Here is a 15,555-nt window from a genome sequence, read left to right as displayed (position 1 = left end):
TTGAATTTAATCTTACAGGCCGAATGCAATTTTCATCATAATTTTTTTAAAAATATGAGTTGTGTACCAGAATGGAGTTTAATTAAGTATAATGTAACACTTACCAATAAAATATGAAGTGATAAAATTCCATTTACTTTCATTGCTCTCCTAGTGCCCTTTCATAATCCTTGACACAATTTATTTAATCAGTAGTAATCAACGGCTCTACAGTGTTTCCTATTTCCTTTCCAATATTCACTTTTGCACTATTTTTTAGTTTTTAAATTTTTTTAAAAATTTTTTTATTAAATATAATAATGATTACAATATACGATATACATAAACAATTTTATTACTCGTATATTAATATAAAAAATATTTTTAGGAAGTTGCCTTATATGGTGAGTTTACAATGAAAGAAACTCTATTATATTTTGGTTGGATGGCTGGTATGGAAACTGAAAAAATTGAAGCAAGAACTGATTTTCTATTAAAATTATTAATGATGCCACCTGGTAATGGTTTTGTTAAAAATTTAAGTGGTGGACAACAACGTCGTATGAGTTTAGCAGCAGCACTTTTACATGAACCTGAATTATTAATTTTAGATGAACCGACAGTTGGTGTTGATCCAGTACTTAGACAAGGGTAAGTAGTATATAGACTACTGAATATTTTTTTTTTTTTGTGATTCTATTAAATTTGATATTTTTAGCAAATATTTACCATAAAACTTCAGTCTTTTGTTTGCCGTAATTTTAAGTGATTAAATGATTTTAATAGCTTTTACGATTGATGTTAGTGCTTGTTTTATATTAAGGATGCTCACATGATTGTGTGATGTTTAATCTATACTCATACAGAGTAGTTATTTTATATAAGGTTTATAAAGCGAATTCTTTAAATCTTAGAATTTACGTATTGTGGATTGCTGCTAGATCTGATAAATTTTTCAATATTTTTCCACTGTTTTCTAGATAACATGCAGCCTTTGTTATTATGCAATAGCCTGGCTCAATTAAACATTAATTTTTAATTGATGCACCATGAGCAATATTACACCTCATCAGTTTACTTCAATCTAATAAAAGTAGAGCTATAAAAAATTTGCTATACTCTTGAAACTCCGGAATAATTTGAATTTTCAAGTATTATCACAATATTTTTCAAAAACCGCTCATAAATTCATTCTTATGTATGAGCCACTCAATGACTTGAATTTTTCAACTTTACTAATCTGATATTTTTAATTCCAAAAAAAACGCGTTATAGAATGTAATTGAAAATCATTTTAGTAACACTTGATATAAAAAAAAAAATTAAGAATTTAAAATATTCCATCAATTTTATCCCTGTATGTCAAAAGAAGATTCTGCATGTCAAAAAGGAACTTAAAGTTGACGAATTACTATTGATAAAAGAGAGAGAAAGAGAGACTCCTAACGGCATTGGTTACCATTATAATTTATTTCTTTTGTTATTTCAAAAATTTTGTTATTTTTTTTTCCTTCATTTTGCTGACAATACAAACTAAAAAAAATAAAAAAATTCATGCTTTTACTTACCATTATCCAATTTCTGTTTTGTTTTTTTTTTGTTTTTTTTTTTCATATTTTATTGTTACGCTTTTCAATTTTTCTTTATATTTTGCAAAACACTCAGCAATCCAGAAATTTATTATGGATTACAAAAGAAAAACAAAAAATGTATGCATGTACTTTACATGTGGAACGCATAACAGTACGAAAAACACTTAGGCTATTTTTGTGTTGTTCTCTGATGGTTGTACCCATTAAAGCTCGTCTGTAATAAATTCTTCTTCCATTTTTTTTGTTTTTTTTTGTTTTTGTTAGAAATTATGACTGGCCCATATTTACAATACTAACATGAATATGAAAATATAACACTTTATTTTGTTGGTGGATATGCGACGGCTACGACGACGACTACGAGTACGATAATGATGAGCAAGAACGAAAAACAGAAAAAGGTCATAATTTATGTTTCGCATTAACACAGGACCCAACTATATGAAAAATCCCATGGTGATTTCTTTGTATTATTTTGTCGTTGTTTTCTTTTTTTTTTTTGGGTTCCATGTAATTTTTTTGCATTATAACAGTGTTCCGTTCTATATAAGGTTTCTTTTTTTTAAATATATTATGTAGTGTCCTTGATGATTGTTTGGATTTATCTTTTACTTGTGCTTTTATTTTGCATATCATTGTTGTTTCATATACAACACAAAAATTATATAAAAAGTGGCAAAAAAAAATTCAATGTTTTTTTTTTATGATTGTTTGTCGGTTTTTTTTTTTTATGTGTACGTTTGCTCATATTTTCTAGGATTAAGAGTAAAATAAAATAATGCAAATTATTTATAAGAGAATGGACAAAAATTCTACTAACGTATTCATGAGATTTTTCGCCTTATATATTATACTTTTTTTTTTAAGAATAAAAAAGACCGCCTTCCACTTGCAGAATGAAATATAAAAGATTATTACGAGCAACAATAATGAAATTACATCCTTTTACGTTAATTTCTGGGTTTTTTGTATATTAATTTTGTAGATTTTGATCAAAGGAGCTCAGGTTCACTGTATAAAATATAATACGGGGGTCATAGTTGTTGTTATATGCATAATGGAAATTTTGGATTTTGTCTTAATTTTACGATATTAGAAAAAATTATTAATCCTTATTCCTCGTCTATCGAAAAACAAAAAATTTCGAAATAGAATGAAATTTTAAAACTTAATTGTTGCATACATTTAGGCGACTTTAATAAATTACCAAATTGTTTATAAACCATCTTCCCTTGGTTTACAACCATCTCCCATCGTACACTTTTCATTTAATATCGAGAAAATAAAATTCACAAGGATATCAAAAATTTCATAAAAAAAAAAAAACCTAAATATGAAGTCGCTAAATTTTAAAACTTTTTTGTTATTATCATAAACATATTCTAAGACGCTAGATAAGCACTTTTATAAACCGACCAGAAATAAGAATAGGCAGGCACAAATAAAAATGAAAACAAAAAGCAATGTGTGTAAAATTCTATTTAAAATGAAAGCAAAGTATAAAAGAAGAAGAAAAACAGAAACAGTGAGATAATTCTCCTGTTGAAAAGAAAACTCATACACACACACACCATGCACAAACGCAAATAACAACTAAAATAAATTGAAAAGACTGTACTCGTATAGCTATGTTAAAGAAAAAAGAGCCGCCTAGAGAGTTTTTCACAAGCAAAAAAATTTAAAACGTAAGGAAATAACAATAAAAAATAATTTTTATTTTTATTTCGGAAAAAATAAAATCATAACTATAAACGTATTTATGTTGGCGGCTCAAATTAAGCCGTCTTAGTACATTCTTAAGAATTAAACTTGAAAGAAATTTGTAAAAGAAAAATATTATTTTAATTTTTGAAGAAATTCTTTAAAAATTTAAACTGATGGAGGTTTTATATTTGATAAGATTCTTGAGCATTGCACTATACATGCATACCCAGACGTACAATTAACCTAAAGCGAATTTCATTTCTTCTAAAAATTTAAAATATTGTATTGAATTATTCTTAATTTTAGGTGTTATTTAAGAGAATCAATTCATTCAAAATCTATTCATTACGAAGCGGTCCATATACGAAACAAGCAGGCAATGTCCGAAAAATAATCCAAGTCAATCCAAAAAGAGAAATTTTATCCTTTATTAAAAAGTGCAAGTACTTTCAGATTTTAAAGAAAAATCTCCCAAGAGAACGCATTGAAAATCGTTTTTAAAAAATTTGTAATTAGCACCTTTCGGCTCTCAAATATTTTTTTACAACGTCTTTTTTCAAAATGTGGAGCCTGGCAAATAATACCGTATGGTATACTAAGGCAAAAAGCCTTGAACTCTCTATAACTGCCGTGCAAAATGTTTTACTATATTTGTTTGGAGATTTCGAAAATATTAGTTTTGGAGATAGATGTATCCCGTAGAAATTATAGCTTAAATGATGCTCTTAGAGGTATCAAATGATAATTTTTTTGAAAAATACCCTAGCTGTTAAAAAAATTGTACTAGACGATTTTCAAAAGACTATTGGAAATATTTGATGAAATGCCAGCTTTGGTTGCATTGAATTTTTGATGGCTAACTAGGAACAAAATGTGTTATTGAGAATAAGACAATTTAAATTTCTGCAACCATATAACAAAAGGATATGGTAATATGCTGATAATCGCAATTAAATTTTAAAAGTTCTTATCACTTCTTTGCCAATTTATTTAAATATAGAAAATTGGTCCTAAGAACATATCCTTTAATTATAAAATATTAATTGAACTCCAACAAAAACCGATTTCAAATAAAATTTTTCATTTTCATTTAAAAATTTTTTTTTTTTTTGCAATTAGTTGCACTTTTCTTGTATAATTTTTTATTTGGAAAAAATGGCATCCTTTGTTTGTTTTCCAAGTTTATTTCTTATCAACCATTTATTATCATATAGTAGCGATAAATAAGATAATCGGAGCCAATTGGTTTTAAAAATCATATCGTTTTTCTTGTATTCAAAATTCCCCAAAGGGGGTGGAATTCATTTGAATAAATTAAAATTGAATATGAAATCCAGAAAAAAAAAAATTCCAAATAAACATAAATTTCCTTTTCATTTTTATTAATATTCTTTTATTTTAAAATTGAATACGTGATAGAAATTCTCAAGGATTTCTTATCAAAGTATTAATCTTGCTTCGAAAAAAATTTTCTTTTCTCCCTCTTTTTAATGGACTCAGTAAATTCAAATTTCTTCCTTTTTGTACAAAACTAGCAACGTATGACCAAAAATAATTTTTTTTTTTTCATCTTTCCTTCGAAAAAAAAGAAATTTTTTAATTGCTTTAAAATAATTGGAAACCACATTGTATAAGATACAAGATCTTAACTTTTAAGATGAAACTTCATTAAAAATATTAAACATTTTAATTTTAAAGATTCCAAAAAGTGTTTCATTTGTAAAAGAAAATCTTGGAAGTGAAAAAAATTTTCTTAAATCACGGATATTTTTTATTAAGGAGTGAACAATTTAGAAAAGGGACGATCAGTATTAAAATTACAAATATCCAATGTGATAAAATTGGAATGTGAAATTGGAACGTAAAATTCTAAATTTGCATTCATGTGCATTTTCAAATAATATTAAAAATCCAAGTGTAATCACAATTAAATCCGATTAAATCCGAAATTTAAAGTGGATGACCATATTAGTTAGCCACGCCAGTGATTATAAATTGTTTAATATAAAATCCAAGAATATTATAAATTAAAATTTAAACTCTTTTGAGGGTAAACAAGAATATCAATAAATTATAATAAAACTTTATTAAAGAATTTTGCATAGATATTAGTAGTATGCATCAGACCCTAAAGAATGCACCATTTTGTGAAAATTTTCTACTTTCGTTTGCAACGACAGTAAATTGAACTTGAATAATGTTTATCTTGGGTATAAAATAAATAATTCCAATTGAATTATCTTAAAAAAAATTATTTTTCAAATATTTTTCTGCATATTTGCACACTTTTTTAAAATCATCTTTATATCCGTACTAACGTATGTTCGAGAGGTATAATAAATTTTTCTTAGCGTTTGTAACGCTTAGAAATAATAGTTTGAGATATAGAAATAAGTGTATATTTTTGATCAACATCAAATACTAAGTCGATGTAAACACGCCAGTCCGTCCGTCTATACGTTCTTCCATCCGCCGTTTCGGCTGTCCGCAAGTCCGCCCGAATGATAGCCCAAAAACTTATTAATCTAAGCTCATCAAATTTTCACAAATTATTTTACAAATGATATATGATCGCGGCAGTACAGTCTAAGTAACTGCCCTACAACTTTATTATTTGGTTATATCTCAGAAATTATAGAACCTACAACATTGAATTTCCGTACAAGAAAATATTTTATTTGGGTTCTTATATTTGATTAAGTCTTGTATTACGAAAAGTATTGAAATTATATTGCTGAAATTTTTCATAAGCAAATAAAGAACCAGGTCTACATATGCAACACTGCGGTTATTAACGCACGTTATGCTATAATAGTGGCAAGAACTTAAAATTTTTCATTCGTACAGGTATCATAGAGTGGACACGGTCAACTCTACCTATTCTTGCTTAATTTTTTATTTCATAAATCCTAAAAATATTATTTAATTTTTCAAGGATTTCTGCATTTTAATCCTATAAATAGATTTTTTTTTTGCATATGATTACAAATATATCAAAACAATTTATATACGAAATTTTCAAATTCAGTTGAAATGATGAAGCAAAAAAAAAAATCAAACACACACACTCATCATTCTTCATTTCTGAGAATCAACAAAAAACCTTTTAACCTTGATGTAATTTCCAAAATAAAAAATCATAAAGCAAATAAATGATTCATTTATTTTGGTATAATCGCAATTATTTACAAGAACAAATGGCTAAAAGGACGAAAGAAATCCAAAAACTACAAAAAACGAAAATAATACGCTGGAACACTTTTACACTTTTGTTTTTTTTTTGTTTTTTAATAAAATAAAAAAAAATATCCTTTAAAATGAAACTTTTATCCCTTTTTTATCCTTTACAATTGTTTAAAAATCAAATCATTTTTGTTGTTTTTGGTTTTTTTTTTGTTTTTTATATTTTACTAAGGAAATAATATTCCATTAAAGGATATCGTAATAGTACAAATACAAAAATAAAGTAAAATCCTTCACTTTACTGTTATACTTTTTACTGTTTGTTTTTTGCAAGTTTTGGTTTTTTTTTTCTGTATTATTTTTATATTGATATTACTGCCATTTTATAAAAATTTGACTCAAGGACTTTTAAAGGAAATTTGATAATCTTTAAATGATTGTATATTTGGATTATATACAACGGAAATATAAAAGTGATCTTATATAAAAGGAAATATACAATTATATACGTAAATGGCAACAGTATATACAGTTGGCAACTAATAAAATTGAGTATAATCAATTTGGAATTTGAAGATGATCAAGTAGGTTCAGTAATACAGAAAATTTTAAAGTTTAATTTGAAATCACAACGAGTTTGGTCTCTAATTTAAGATTTTAAAAATCCTATTTTAAAACACGACACTGAATAATAACATATAGTATTTGAAAGGGTAATAACAGCCTGACTTCAAAATTCTTAATTCAATTTCTAATCGAGTAATTTCTGATTATTGTCTTTAAAAAGCTCACATGGTGGTCTTTGTTAGCGATTCGGTAATAAATTTGATAATTAACATATAAAACCAATGTAACAATTAATCAAACTTGGGGTCTAACGATTTTCTATAACACAAATTCAATTTGAAACCATTTGTGATGGGCTAAGAAGGGACTGTGGTATAAAGTTCAATTAAATTCTCAAAAAATTTAAAAAAAAACAAATGTGCATTTTCTATATAAATTTCAGTAATTTCAATATTTAAAATATTTAATTGCAAGAATCCTTAAAAAAATAACTCGAACTGCTTTTGAAATATAGTTAAGAATATTGTGAATATTAGCAAAATTCATTTCCTTGCCAAGACAATTTCTTAACAATTTCTAATTTCTTGATCCAATTCCTTCCATCCTCTATAACTAATTTCATTCGAAATTTAAGTTTTAAGTATATTGCCCTCCAATCAAACAACTCGTTTTTTTCTATTTCTTATAAAATAAAAAACCATTATAAATAATATTCTTAAGTTCATGTGAATGTTTTGTGGTCATTGAACGTAACATTTGATTATACAATATTATAATAAAAATCAATAACATTTAAACTACAACAGAAACTACGAGTATAAATGGCATGGGAGAAAAACAAAATTTTGACAAAAAAACAAAAAAAAATAAAAAAGGATGAAAGAAAATTTTTCGCTTTATAATGATATCGATTTGTACAGGATATGAATTTTTTTTTCTATACGAGTATATTTTGAAGTTTATTTACACATATCCTTTCTTAACATGAAGACAGATTAAAAAAAAAAAATAAATTATAAATATATTATATAATCTAAAAAGTGTTTACTGTTATCTAAAGTGCTTTTCAAGCAGATGGACTAAAATGTTTTCTAAACTATATAAGTATAACAAAAAAAACTCTGTATATGGAAAACTTTATCCGATTTTATTTAGAGTTTTTTTTATTTTCACTTGTCTCAGAAATGTAGAAAAAAAAAATGCATGTACGTAGCGTTTAATCCGATAAAAGAATTTTCGTTACTTTGAAAAACGAAAAAAAAAATGGATGAAATTAATAAGCCCTTAAAATTAAAAAGTAATTTCTGTCTGGATAATTATTATAGTTTTGAAAAGCATTGCTGATTATAGGGCTGCATGTTATTAAAAAATATCATTGAGACTTAAATATATATTTTAATAATTGTATCCGATTATAATATTCTCGATCAAATATAGCTGCTGTGTTATCTCAATTAGTATTCAAAATACTCAAAAAATCCAAAATTAATAGGTGTACAATAAAATCGAAATTATTCTTAAAACAAATATTTTTCAATATTTAAAATGAATTTCATTAAAATAATTAAATAACAAAATATTCTATAAGAAACAATCAAATATTCATCCTGAAGCGAATATTCAGTAGTTCATCTACTTTTCACATTCCCACTATATACTCACAGCGCTCATATAATAACAATAAATTCGCAATACATACGTTGAAATAAAAGTTAAAGTACCTGCTACTTAATTAATCTTTAGTCGCAGTAATACAAGTGGAATTAGTGAAATTTTTAATTTATTAAAATTTTAACAGCATATGAACAATTTTACATTTTAATAGGTCCTTCCTCTCCTTAAAAATTGCAATTAAACGGCGAGACATTCAAGGTATATTTTTGTTTCGGAAAATTTTTACAATTTATAATTTTAGAAATTTACACCTAAAAATTTTATTCATATATAAAAAAATTTTATTAATTTTATATTTGCATTTATTTTTCATTTTAGTATTTGGGATCATTTGGTGGATATTACAAAAAATGGTAATACAACTGTGATAATTACAACACATTATATAGATGAAACAAAACAAGCTGGCACTGTAAGTAAAAAATTAAATTGTAATAATCTTAATGGTACCAACAAACTTAAAGAAATCAGAGTTGGTAAATTAAAATTTAAAGTAGTAGTGTAATTCGTTATGTAACAAAAATTCTGTTGTTTGGTTTGGTTCAATTGGTTTGTTAAAAATTAATAGTATACACTGAAATTTATCGACATTCTAATTCGCAGTATACAATGGTCTGTATTGTTAAAGGACAATTAATCGCGAAACCAACTTACAATTTTCTGAATAATTATTGATTGCTAATTAAAGTCACGATTTTTCTTGATGAAGCTAGCTTTAATACTGTGATATCTCCGTTGTTGCAGTAAGATGATTGAAAGCGTTTATTTATAAAATAGCATAAATAATTTTTTTTGGGTTAAGAACAAAAAGTATATTGTGTTACAAATTTCGTTTCAACACTGTTTTTGTATACAATAAAATATAAAATTAATTATAATTGTTAAGCTTATTATATTATGCTAGAAAATTAATAAAATAATATCACATCCTTTCGTTAATATAATGTTATAATATATAGGTTATGTCCTGTAAATATATTTAACATAAATACGTTTTATACAAAATATTATAGCATACTCTGTATGTATATACACAATTATAATTCGTGTATATAGATGCATTTAATGAGAAAGAAAAAATTTTCCAGACAGAATAAAAATTTATTATATAAAAAAGTCTAGAAAACTTTCCGGCACAAATTTATTATTGCCACCTACAAAATTATGCTATTATATTTATATTAATATTTAGAATAGATTGTAAGTATATTATATAGCTGTATGTATGTATTTTTATAGAAAATGGAAATAATTCTAAGTTTAGAAGAATATTTTAATTTTTTATTTTCATTCATGTGTTGTGTAAATTGATAATTATAATTTGATATTATGTGAATATAAATAAAGTAAGAAGATATTATTAGAGAGAAACGAAAGCATTCTGTATGTTTATAAAATACCCTGTATTATTATAGAAACCTATATTTAGGTAACCCAATCGCATAAAATATAGCGTGTAAGAGTAAGGCAATTAATGTGGTATAATGTTATATTTACTGATATCTATATACATAATTAAATTTAGAAATTTCTATAAAGGTGCTTCAAGAGGAAATCTTTGAAATATAGTACAGACAATTAGAGTTGAATTAATTATAAAATGTTACCGAAACAGAACCAAAGTTCGAACAAAAATTATATTAGACTAATTAATAACAAACACTAAGCGATTTCAAAGAGAATACTAATGCTACACAATCATTCCCTATTTGGTAGAATAAACGAGCTACTGAAAATTTTAATAAAATTTTAAGTGTTAAATTTCTCTTTTTATAAATTTATTTTTCTTTTAACCTCAGATACAAATTTTTCAATTACAATTTAATTAATATTAAATAATTCGGTCAATATATTAAGTCGGTCACAGTATAATTATTTTAATATACACAAAAAAATTAATTGTTAAAATTACGATTATATTTTTTAAAACTTTCATTAATTTATTGATATTTTTTTTTTTTAATTTATTAAAAAAAATATTCATTTATACCTTTAATATTAAAATATTTCAACTCGATAAAATATCCTGAACATTATAATTTCCGTTTTGCAACTTTTGTTTTTTAATAATTAATTATGTACGCATAAAATATTAAATTTTATTATAATATTGTCATATTTTTTTTTTTCAATTAAAAATTGTTATTTTCTGTATACTAGCATATTATTATTAAGCATTAAATTATGAAATGCATGCGTGTACCTGTATTGGAATTATATAGAACACATCATTCTCATTTATTGTAAGAATAGAGTGTATTCTTTCATTTCCCATTTACTATCCCGAAAATTAAAATGGTTAGTAAATAAACACAATGTAGTTGTAATACTACTGGCTGTCTGGCATCGCAATTATCTTGGACAGAATTTCATGGGCGTTCGGGAACTGGTGTCTAATTATTTTGGGGATATCTCCAGTCTTATACTTGGAACACGGATATTATATAGGCAGTAGTGTGGGGAGTCTTCAATAAATCGTGAATGGCTGCAGTTGCCCGAGTTATAAGTCGTCTTATCCCATATCAATTCCCTTGGAATCTAACAAACCAGGAAAAGCACAATATAGTGTGTTTTAAAATTTTATAAAAGAATTGAATTTTCAATTAATTTATGAAATTTTGATGCGATCAATTTAAATAATTCATTCCAGATTTTCTTAAACAGTTGGTTAATAATTTCGATTATTTAAGCTATACACAGCTATATCTCGCTTCCATCAGAAAAAATAAAAATTGTTTAACTTGTAATCATACTGTTTTTCAAGTAGTTTTAACTAGATGTATAATTATTAATTAACCTCAATCACATATAAATTTCAATTCTCCCCCTTATCCGTTTTAAGTTTCCGTCATATCGCGGCTTAATTAAAGATAATGTATATAAGTAATTCATTAATTTTTCTGCATTGTTTTTATTTAAATTTACTATTATTGAATGTCATTTGTAATATGTCATAAAACTTATAGTTTTGGAATATTAGATTTTAATTCTAGGGGACCGATATTATAAATGTAAATTGGCATTATTAATTACCTAAGTGCTGTAAAATATTTAATTATTAATACAAGTAATAATGGGAAATAGGGGTACGCACTACACTCTTGTATATGTATAACACATTTCTGCATGCGTATACCTACTTATACATATATTATTATTTATGTTTTGCCTCTTTGGATTCATTCTTTTAACACATATAATCAGTATATCATTATTATTACTATATACTTAAACACGTATACGAATAGAGTAAAGAAGTTCGAAGATATATGTATAATAATAAGAAACATAAAAATTCAGAAAATAAATTTAAAAAAATTTTCTTTTTTTTATTTTAATAATTTTCATGCCTTTTCTCACACCATTTTCACATTTATACCACATTCCATCGAGTATTTTTTCATTCATTTCTATGTCATACTCATATAAGTACGTGTAACTTAACATTTATACTTACATGATATTACTGTTATAACCATTCTTACCAATGTTATCGCGTTGCCGTTTTTATTAATAATATTATTTTGCTATTAATTCTTTTTTTGCCATTCATTCAATGCGGTATTGTCGTTAAAAATAAACACAATTGTGTGCATTTTTTCTTCTCTATTTTCCACCATGTTTGTGTGTGTGTATACTCGTACATATTTATTATGATAAGTTTAATGAATTTTTACAACAAATAAAAATATATTAAAAAAAAAATACACATTAAATATTTAAAAAAAAAATAATGTACACACAATCACACATCTTAACAAAAAGACAAAAAAAAATCATACTAGAATGTAAAAACTTATTTACAATGACAACAAAAGTAGTCAATATAACAGTTAAAATGAGAACAAGAACAACAACGGCAACCGTATTAATAAAAACATAGGATCAAATGCCTTGTCGAAATTACTTGAGAAGAAAAAGTTGTGAGTTACGAATTCAATATCCCCACTGCTACCCTCTACTTTATACCCCTACCCTGTACCTTTCAAAAATAATAGCTGTGATGTGTACATTTTGTTTTTTTTTTTAACAGTAATATTGCGTGCCCGTATGTTGTTGACCTGAAATTTTTATTTTCTGAAAATATCCTTTTTTATATTTATACATTATTCATATGTATATGTATATATGCATATATTTTCTTTTAAATAAAATAACAATAAAAGAAATAACAAAATTGAATATAAAAATATAAATATTATAAATATATTGAAGATAAATAAATAAATTATTCGCGATTTATACATACACACATACAAAATATACATTTGCATTTTATATTATCAATTTATTTTGAATACAAAGTCTTAAAATTTTGAAAATCTGATGAATATATAGAGTATAGACGATAACTATTTTAGATTAACCATTTGTAATAGATTTTTGAAAAAGTGCTGCGGTTATAATATTAGGCTCTGTTGGGTTCCAAAAATTTTGTTCTAAAACTTTGGTAGAAAATATTTTTGCTGTGAAGAAACGAAATAGAAGATCTCAAAGAGTAGTACAGTTCAGTTAGCAGGTGAATAATTTTATATATGGAAATTAAACCAGTGTCGGAAGTAATATATATAAAAAACTTATAAGTATATAAAAAAAAGTGTCATTAGAAGATTATCAAAGAATATTGCAAATAATTTCTTCTCTGGCAATAATCTCATGAAAAATGCCGAATTGGAAGAAAGAAACTGCAGTAAACATGGTGAAATTTTACGTATATTATTCAAAATATTATTCACTCCACTTCAAATCAATTGAATTAATAAATTAGTGGAGAATTTAATTTTTCACTGGAACAAGAACTGTGTAAGACCAAATTTCAATTGAATTTTCAACACATTTAAATAATTTAAATAGTTTTTTTTGCATTTTTATTCAAAAGAACAAAATTTTATGACAATTTATTTTTTCACCACAGTTTTTAATAATTTTCACCACAGTTTTTTTATAATTTTCACCACAGTTTTTTTTATAATTTTCACCACAGTTTTTTATAATTTTCACCACAGTTTTTTTATAATTTTCATCACAGTTATTCACCACAATTTTTGATAAATTGAAAAAAAAAATATTTTTTTTTTAAGAAAAATTTAATAAATTCTAAATTTTTTAAGATTTTTTCTATTATAATGGTCACATTTATACCAAAATACAAATAAAATTATTTTTTAGGAAACAAACATTTAACAAACATATTTTACCATACAAAGTATATATACACTATAATTTATTTATAACACGCAATAAAGTACTAAAAATAAGCAAAAATGAAAAAAAATAATGCAAAGAATTTCCATATAGAATATCTAATATATACTGTAACAGTGACAATTTATATTAGAAACCTTTACAATAAATCCCTTTTCTACTCTAAAATTAAAACAAATACAAAAAATAGCAAAAATATAAAAATAAAACCTGAAAGGAATGAGAATATTATCATAAACGCTTAAGAAATCGCTCATAAACCTAGAAAAAACCATAAAAGAATGCAAGAGAAATAAATACAAATTTATATTCATAAAAAATTGTAACAAAAAAAATAAATAAAAAAAATAGAAATGAGGTTAAATGATGCCAATAAATTTTTTGCATTAACTAGGTGACTAGGTCCCATTATAATATGCTGGTTTTTCTCACTTTATATGTACACTTTAGCATTAAATCTAACACATTTTATGTTTTAGCACTCATTCCTTTCTATTTTTTCCTTTTCTAATATAATTTTTTACTATATAAAAAATTATTATTATTTTGTCTCTTTCATTCTTCCTTGTATACTTCATTTCCTTTCCTTATTTTTTTTTTTCATTACATACTTATTTCATTTTTTTATTGCAGTTCATCCTGGTTTTCTAGTTTTATTCTATATATTATGTAGTATGTTACTCTATCATATTTCTATTTTATTTTTTGTTTTATATTTAAAATTCACTATAACTTACAATGTAAATCATTTAAGGCATATACATAACATAATATAGATATAAGCACTGTACATGCCATAGAAAATTCCTTTTACTTTTCATATAAAATTTTTCTTATATATAACGATACATAACTCATCGTCATTACCATCATTATCATTATTATGATGATGATGATCATTGTTATGTCGTATAAGCGAGGTAACCTAACGAATATATACTAGGACGCTCTTTAAATAGTGTATGTATAATTTTTGTTTAATTTTGTCCTGGAGGTGAATTATTTTAAAAAGTCACATGCTATGATATCATTTAACAAACTTATCACATGATAAAAAAAATTATGGCCATAACACATATTATGTATTTATGTAAGTATACCTATATGGAATTTATTTACACCACGTATTACGTACAATAATGTTCTTGTATAATAAGTTCTTGTATGTGTTCATATAGTAATAGAAAATGTTGTATTACTAAATTAAAGTAAAAATACAGCATTATGGATTTTATGTTTTTTGTTTCATATTTTTGTATTATTGATAAAAAAACTGGTATGACACAAAAAAAATGGGGAAAACAAACATTTAATTGAAGTAAAAATAAATGCCCCTCTATTATCCTTAGATCCTGTAATGAAAATATTCACACTTTAATCTTTTTTCTAAATATTTGTTTTTCTTCCTAGATTTCATTCTTCTTTATTCTGGATATTTTATGCATTATCACTGAAATATTGGAAATTAATTGATAAGCAACTCTTTAGTACTTAAAAATTTATGCTATACAAGAGATATCCTAGCAAGAAGAACTTCGTTGTCTTTATGATAAAATTAATTAAATTCATAACCACAAAATCAACATCTACACATTAATTTTAATAAATACATATGATACTCGTATTACATAATTTAATTTAATACATACTA

The 15,555-nt window shown here is 24.6% G+C and overlaps 1 protein-coding gene across 1 annotated transcript in view; it reads left to right on the top strand.

The window, feature by feature from the left end:
- The window catches only part of LOC129608188 (ABC transporter G family member 20), a 137,188-nt gene that overhangs the window by 105,003 nt on the left and 16,630 nt on the right, over positions 1 to 15,555 (top strand). The window contains exons 4-5 of the mRNA XM_055519546.1: positions 368 to 630; positions 9,018 to 9,111. Of these exons, the coding sequence (XP_055375521.1) occupies positions 368 to 630; positions 9,018 to 9,111 (357 nt within the window). The remainder of the gene's footprint in view (positions 1 to 367; positions 631 to 9,017; positions 9,112 to 15,555) is intronic.

This window comes from Condylostylus longicornis, unplaced genomic scaffold, assembly GCF_029603195.1.
Source record: "Condylostylus longicornis isolate FDR11 unplaced genomic scaffold, ASM2960319v2 ptg000030l, whole genome shotgun sequence".
NCBI lineage: Eukaryota > Metazoa > Arthropoda > Insecta > Diptera > Dolichopodidae > Condylostylus > Condylostylus longicornis.
The sequence above is the reverse complement of the archived record's forward strand: the minus strand, read 5'-3'. Positions and strand labels throughout refer to the sequence as shown.